The sequence below is a fragment of the Arachis ipaensis genome, chromosome B10 (assembly GCF_000816755.2).
Source record: "Arachis ipaensis cultivar K30076 chromosome B10, Araip1.1, whole genome shotgun sequence".
Taxonomy (NCBI): domain Eukaryota; kingdom Viridiplantae; phylum Streptophyta; class Magnoliopsida; order Fabales; family Fabaceae; genus Arachis; species Arachis ipaensis.
In genome coordinates this window covers 129,131,353-129,139,848 of record NC_029794.2, presented here as the reverse complement: position 1 = coordinate 129,139,848, position 8,496 = coordinate 129,131,353, and the positions used below count along the sequence as shown (strand labels likewise).

The 8,496-nt window shown below is 38.4% G+C and overlaps 1 protein-coding gene across 1 annotated transcript; it reads right to left on the bottom strand.

Annotated features, from left to right (window-relative positions):
- LOC107624131 (malonyl-CoA:anthocyanidin 5-O-glucoside-6''-O-malonyltransferase) lies at positions 6,646 to 8,461 on the bottom strand. The gene has a single exon (XM_016326594.2). The coding sequence runs from the start codon at positions 8,304 to 8,306 to the stop codon at positions 6,903 to 6,905; it is 1,404 nt and encodes a 467-aa protein (XP_016182080.1). The 5' UTR covers positions 8,307 to 8,461; the 3' UTR covers positions 6,646 to 6,902.

Here is an 8,496-nt window from a genome sequence, read left to right as displayed (position 1 = left end):
AAAGACCTCAACCAATGGACAATCTTGAGAAGGTAACCTTAACTGAAAATGAAAATGAATTTACATATATAGGGGGGTGCACTTTCAGGTGAAGAGCAATCTTAGCTAATAATTGTACTACAATATAATGCCGACCTATTTGCATGGACACTCGCCGACATGCCAGGAATCACCCCAATGCCATGTGTCACAAGTTGGCAATTGACCCAGCCGCCCAACCTATAGCTCAGAAGAAACGCAACCTCAGAACTGAAAAAAGGGCGGCATCCCTAGAAGAAGGCAAGAAACTGCTTGCAACTAGTTTCATCAAAGACCTGCAATTCACAACATGGCTATCAAACATGGTAATGGTAAGAAAAAATTCAGGTAAATGACGCATGTTCGTCGACTTTATTAATCTTAATAAAGCATGCCCTAAAGATGCCTATCCACTACCTTGCATTGACAAACTGGTTGATAATGCCTTTGGTTTTGGTAGTTTAAGCATCATGGATGCGTATTTTGGTTATAATTAGATTTTAATGCATCCTGAGGACTAGAGTAAGATGGTCTTTATTACAGAATTCGGCAACTTTTATTACACAGTAATGTCATTTGGTCTTAAGAATGCAAGTGTCACATACCAAAGACTGATGGATAAAGTATTTGAATGACAACTAGGCCAAAACATGGAAGTCTATGTCGATGATATGGTAGCAAAGACTCTTTAAGATGGTTCACATTGTGCCAAACTAGTTGAGATCTTCAACCAGATCCGAACTTATTATAACATGAGACTAAATCTAGAAAAAATGTACTTTTGGGGTCCAAAGAGGCAAGTTCCTCGAATTCATGTTGACCTCCTGGGGAATTAAGGCAAATCCTAAGAAATGCAACGCTATCCTCAACATGACTAGTCCGAAAACAATAAAGGAAGTCCAACAGTTAACAGGACGGCTAGCAGCACTGTCACGATTCTTGCCCACAATTGCGAACCAATCTTACCACTTTTTTCAAACTATATCCAAGAACAAGCAATTTAAATGGAACAAGGATTGTGTGGGGTCGTTCCTGGAGTTAAAAACTATATTATCATCACCTCCCATACTACAAAGACCGGAAGTCGGTAAACCGTTATATTTATACCTATCTGTTTCTAACCATGCTATAAGTTCAGCTCTCGTTGTTGAAATAGGAAAAACACAAAAGCCGGTATACTTCGTCAGCAAGGTCTTACAACCGGCCGAGCGATGATACCCAAAGATAGAGCAGCTAGCTCTCGCCCTGGTGACTACTGCTAGAAGATTGAGACACTATTTCTAAAGCTACACCATCATTACACAAACTGATCATCCACTTCGACAAATCTTAACTAGGCCAGAAGTTGTTGGAAGATTGGTTAAATGGTCTATAGAACTTTCTGAATTTGATATTCAATACCAATCAAGATCAACTTTAAAGTCGCAAGCACTGGCTGACTTTATATTAAAGTTCATTACCCTTGACCCACAACACTAAGAACTAACTTGAAAGATGTACGTGGACGGCGCATCTAACAATGAAGGCAGCGGAGCCAGAATTCTCCTAGAAGATGGAACCATGATAATAGCTGAACAATCATTGCAATTTTCTTTCAAAATAAGCAACAACCAGGCCGAATATGAAGCTCTAATTGTTGGGCTACGACTTGCATACAACTTGCACATACCACAGCTCACGGTGTACTGTAATTAACTCTCGGTCGTACAACAGATCAACAAATCTTTACAGGTACGAGATCCTCTGCTAGAGCAATATTGGCTCATAGCAAAGGATCTCATTTCGAAATGCATTAAAATTGAAATCATTCATATACCTAGGGAGCATAATTCCCGGGTTGATATTTTATCCAAACTAGTGACCACCATAAAAGGCACACACGCACCAAACTTATCACAACTAACGCTAGAGAAACCTAGAGTAGATCTAATGTGCATATTAAGTATCACTCAGGTAGAAGACTAGAGCTTTCCCATCATAAAGTACATCAAAGAGGGGGTTATTCCACCAAATGAAACAAATCTGTGACTATTCAAAAGAAAAGCGAGATTCTACACCTTGATTGGGACCGATTTATACAGACGTGAATTTTCACAACCCCTACTCAAATGTCTCAGCAAAGAAGAAGCAAAATCAACCATGGCAGATGTTCATGAATGAGTATGTGAAAACCACATCGGAGGCCAAAGCTTAGCATCCAAGTTGCTCCGAGCTGGTCACTACTGGCTAATGATAAAAAGAGACTGCATACTTAAAGTAAAAAGATGTGACAATTACCAGAAGCATGCAACAGTCATACATACTCTAGCCGAGCTTGTTACACAGCACCAAGGTAAGCTAGCCGTTCTACAGATGGGGTCTAGATATCCTCGGAACTTTTCCAAAGACGTCAGGGCATGTAAAATTCCTTTTAGTTTCAATAGACTACTTCTCAAAGTAGATTGAAGCACAACCACTAGCACGTATAATGGCAGATAAGGTATGATCGTTCTTATGGAAACACGTCATTTGTAGATATGGTATTCTTGGTTAGATAGTAACCGATAATGGTAGATAATTCAGTGACCTTAATCTTGCATCTTTTTTACAAAATTTTAATATCAAACATCATTTTAGCTCGGTTGAGAACCCTCAAACAAATGGCTAGGCCGAGGCAACTAACCGAGTTATATTGCAGGCCATGAAGAAAAAGCCCAATGATGCAAAAGGGGAATGGATCGAGCTTATCCCCGAAATACTATGGAGTTATAACACCACAATTCAATATGCCATGGGAGAAACTCCTTTCAGATTGGTTTATGGAGCAGACGCAATGATACCTATGAAAATTGCTCATCCCACTTAAAGGACCGAGCTGTACAATGACAGTAGCAACATAATTGCAAGACATGTCGAGCTAGACATTGTCGAAGAAGATAGACAGATTGCCGAGCTCAGACAAAGAGCGATGCAACAACTGATCAAATAAAAACACAATAAAAAGGTAGTTTCCCGAGTTTTTCAACCAGGAGATCTTGTCCTTCGATGAACAGAAGAAGCTCGGAGACCGCCAGGCCATGGTAAGTTAGCCGCAACTTGGGAAGGCCCTTACCACGTCATAAAAGTGCTCAGCATAGGGGATTACTTGCTACAAATGCTAAAGGGGGACCCAATTTCTAGTTCATGGAATGTTTCATCATTAAAACCATATCAATCATAGGTCTAATGACATCGATGAATGACAGTATTCTTTTTCCCATATTGGGTTTTTACACCGAAAAGGTTTTAATGAGGCCGGACGCCAATCATACTCATGTATTTTGTGAATATAATAAAGGAGTTACGAATACCTTTTCTTCTTTATATATTTTCAAAAGACATATCAACATATAAATACCAAAACACTCAAAATGTTTATAAAGCAGGTAATTCAAAACCGAGCTTCATACTCGCATTCTATCCATCCAACAAAATACAAAACCAGGCCGATCATAAAAGATCGGCAAAGCCAAGTTCAAAAAATCTAGACAAAAGCAACATTATTACTAAAAGTCAGTCTTCTTTTTCACCAATGCTGGAACTATCATTTCCCTTTTCGCCCATAGCATCATCATCAACCAGCTCCCCATTCACAACCACCTTTGTCGCATCCAACTTTCCAACGTCTATTTTTTAGAATACAACTCTGACCTGAGAAACTACTCGGTCAAATCCCTGGGCAAAGGCCTTATATACCTCAGTCTCTAACTCTTTTACCCGATCACCCAACTGCTGATTCTCCACTTTCAATTTTTTCAATTCTTCCTCCATGAACAACTAGAGACTCTTTACATCAGCAAGCTCCGAGTTCTTCTACTTTAGAGAGGAAGCAAGTTCAGTCACCTTCTATTCTTTTTCATTTGCAAACTTCGTCATCTTCTCAATGGTTGCAGCATCCTTCTTTTCCTTTTTCAAAAGACACCTCCTGTGTATGTCCAATTGATACAAGGCGAGCACCAATAACCTGGAAAATACACAAGTTAGAAACGAACCAGGAAAAGTCATTATAACAAAAACCATTAATATATGTACCTACAGAAAACGGCTAGCCCCTATATGGCCAATTTCGTTAATTATTTTAATATCATCGGGAAATTGGCCGAATTGGTCGGCAAGGACCAAAAAAGGAAATAAATTAGACGAAAGAGACTTCGCATAAACATCTTCAAGGTATTCATGCAGCCTTTTCTAGGATTCATATGTCGGCTCCACCAATTGAAAATTAACATCATCCTCGTCCTTCAAATCGATGATTTCTGCCGCATTTTCTTTAATCACTGGCTGCCCTCTCTTTCGTTTTGGTCTTGATTTTAGCTCAAACTGAACGGCACCGATACCAGTGTCTTTGTCCACAGGGACGGATCCATAAATTTTAATATGGAGGGGCCGAATTTTAGATAATTTTTTTCATTCCATAAAAATAATTGACATATAGTTATTAGAGTTAGTTTTTTTTAAGATTTATCAAAAAATATATATAATTATAATTTTTTTTCACAATTTTATTTTTAATATGATAGTTACATAAAAGAAATATAACAATATCAATAGTACATTATAAAATTATAAAATACCAATAATTTATAGCGTGTTTAGTTAAAAATTATCACATATCTTATTAATTAAAATTAATTTTTTCAAAAATTTTAAAAAATTTGAAAATAAATTATAAATTATTAATTATTTGAAAGACACAGTACCCTTATAGAATACAAGATGCACGGACCGTACTGGAGCTTTGGATCAATGTCCCCAGAAGCAAGGAGTATGCCCGCGTGTTTCAACGAGAACACCGAATTAAAAGGTACAAAGACTTGAGTGTATGATATTAAATTAGTTAAGTAAAAAAATTAGTGAATTAAATAATTAAGACGTAAATCTATCACAGTGAAAAATAATACATATAAAACTACTACATTACATAATATTTTTTATTTTTTAAACACATATCTTATATATAAATATAGTTTCTTAAAATTTGGGGGGCCGAGGCCACTACTCGCCCCCTCTAGGTCCGTCCCTGTTTGTCCATATTTGTTGTTGACCCCTCTTTTTTGTTTTCTTCCTCTGGGTGAAAAATAACTTGAGACTGGCTGTGGTTATTGTCGAAGCTTTCTGCCTTACGACAAAGTAGCCAAGCTATAATTAGTACACACATTTAGAAAAACAAGAACATTCTTACCAAAACTACAGTTACCTATATAGTCCAAAACAGCTTACTTATCCACATCCCATTTCAATAACTCAACAACAGATAATAGCTCTTTGGATTCCATCCCGTCAATCAAAAGTTTCATAATTATATCGTCATCGGCACATATATCCTCGACATCTAATATCTGTACAGGCTCAGGGGACCACGAGAGAAGGAATCTCTCTTCCAAGTATTCATTCAGATAAAAAGAAAATTTGTTTAAAACGCTCCTGATCTTAACAAACATCATTTTGAAATTCTTAGATGATTTATACAGTGCAAAAATTGATCTACCAGGGTGACTACTTAGGTTCACCCACAAGCCACTACCAACTCCTTTTGCCTGAAAAAGCGAAAAAAATTGTCTCAGAAACGGAGGTTGCTCGAGTAACTCCATCAATATCTCGAAAGCCCTAACAAAGCCTAGGAGTTTGGATGCAATTGCATTAGAGTACAATTCAACCAATACAAAATCCCACATTGAAAATATGAAAATAGCAACCTAACACCTAATTCTGTCAACAAACAGCTATACAAATAAAAGTAAGGCTAATCGCTCAACTTCTCACACATACGGTCATTTTCCCCACATAGCAACACCTCTATATGTATTTGGCTACCTTTCCTGACCAAAACATCTGAACCTAGCACCTTTACAAATTCGACACTTTTAAAACAAGACATATGACTCTTGACGCTTTCGTCTACCCAAGAGCAAGGGTCACTTACATCAATCTCTGCTTTTGACTTCTCCATTATCCTACCACTAAGGAAAACCCAAAGAAGAAAATAATCAAAGAATCCAAGACTTACCTTTTTTACTCATGTTGGGATAAAAGAGAAGTTATACTTTTTTGTCCTCTCTCCAAAACTACCACAAATATCATCTCGGAGAAAAGAACAAACTTTTAAGAATAAATACCACAAGTTATACTTAACCGTCTTCAATCTGAATTATCCATAAAAAATATTCAAAACATAAATTGATCAAACGATAAGGAATTCACCGAAATTCGCACCACATTTCACATCAATCCATTCAAGAGCGCATGAAATTAGGTAACATTTAAAATATAATTAATAACTAAACTTTTTACATTCTTCAAATGAATTAGAACGAGTTTGGGGTTAGGGTATTCTATTACACACCACAAGACATTGCCAAGGTATAGAAGTAACAAAGCTTGCCCTGCTTCCTCCGACATAGGTCAAGCTCGGGAGCTATGATATGTACCTAAAACCTCGGCAACCAAATTCAAAAAGCTCGGATACGTAAAACGAATCAATCACGATAAGCAAAACGGTTTAATTCCAGAACTCATATAGCGATATGCTCCGACCGACCAAGGATCTCGACAAATCTCATAACTGACACAATAAACTCTTACTCTATATAAGAAACAAAAAGCAACGCATCGCAACACACTCATACTCTTTATTTATTTTGCTTGTCTTTTTTTTATAGTTAAAGATTCACTTCTGACTTGAGGGTCTAAGTATCTTTTATAGGTATTTCACCTGAGGTGTTTGAATCAAGCTGACGTATAGTTCACCCAACAAAAACAGCTCTTTAGATATAGAAGTCGCTATAGTTCGTCAAGACCATCACAACCGGAACCGTCGCCATAAAATATAAATTTACTAGAATTTACTATTCAAGTTTCAAGATATATCAAAAAGATTCAAATTGACCATAAAACAGAGATGAAAAAACCTCCATTTGTTCCTTCTTCAAAGCCAAAGCAATCTCAACACCACCATCACCATCTCTACTCTCAGAAAGTGCAAAAGCTCCGGTTTTATCCACCGAAGCAACATCAACTTTCTTAGGCCTTCCATATCCAAAATCAACCCCATAAACCCCGAACCGGGTTGAACCAGCAATAGAGTACGCTCTCTTCTTTCCTTCCAAAAAAACAGATTCAATCTTCTTCTGCCATTTCTCTACGTCATTCAAAACCCCACTCTCCAATCCATTCAAAACCTCGCTTATCCCTTTCAGCACGGTAACGAACCCCTCGCTTGCCATCACCTTCTCTGTCTCTTCCAAAACCAAACGCCCCATGAGGCAGTTACCAAAATAAGTTGGAGAAACCACTGGTTCCAATCTTGATCTACAATCCACAGGGAACACAAGAGCAACTTGCTCCTGCTCTGGTTGTTCTGCTTTCACTAAGCATGATAATGAATAAGCAACTGTAACAGAAAAAGTTGAAACCTTAGTGATGCCGGTTTTGGATTTCACATAATTCTTGAGCTTCTGAATATGCGAGGGCTTCAATTCAAACACGCCTTTAACCGACTCATTATTATCGAGCTGGACTTCTTCACGGTTGTTTTTGTTTTTCCAGAGCATGACGCTCCTATTGTTTGGTCCAGAGAAGTTCATCCACGCGTCAGAAAACGATTGGGCGAGTCCTTTCGCGTCCTTTATAACGGATCTATCAAGAAACGGTGTTAGATTTTCAGGTAACGATATCGTTGGCAAAGTTGAGAGAGATGGATGTTTCATGATCTTGGAGCACGCGTACGCCCACGCTTTTACAAAAACCGTTGAACAGTTTCCATCGACACCTGCGTGGTGAGTTGTTATTCCGATGACGAAGCCGGAGTTTGGAAAGAGAGTAACCTGTAATGCGAGCAAAGAGGTTTTGTCATCGGAAACGCTCAAGCCAGGTACCAAACGGCGTCGTTTGGAAACCTCACAGAAGTCAGAGGAAACGTGGTCAAAGTCATCGTTTGACTCGGAAACAGTGAGAGAAACGGAGTCATGTCCGGGGAAGTAGGTGATGGTAGGAATGGGAGAATGTTGTGGCCAAGTGATGTTACCGGCGAGGGGGAAGAAGTGTTGGAGAGTGAGTTCAAGGGAGCGTTTGAGATTGGGAAGAAGAGAGTCAAAGAAAGAGATGGTTGGGTTTGGGAATGCGTAGAAGAAGAGACGCTCAACTGGTGGAAGCCTTAGCCATCTTATGTCGAAGAAGGTGAGGGGTAGGGTGGTTGTTGTGGTGGTGGTTTGTGACGGCGATACCTTGTAAACTTTATGGACTTTGATCGGTGGTGGTGTTTGCGCCATCATCAAAAAACAAAAGGAATGATAGAGATGCAAGTTATTAGATTTTATTTTTTTCGTTGCAACTTGTGTATGTCTGGATGGCACTATGGCGCCAGTATGGGTCCAGCCGGCACACAGCAATTTCTCTGGGCAAAATTTATACAGACAATATAATATAGATTTTTTTTTTTGAAAAATTCTTGACATGAACAAT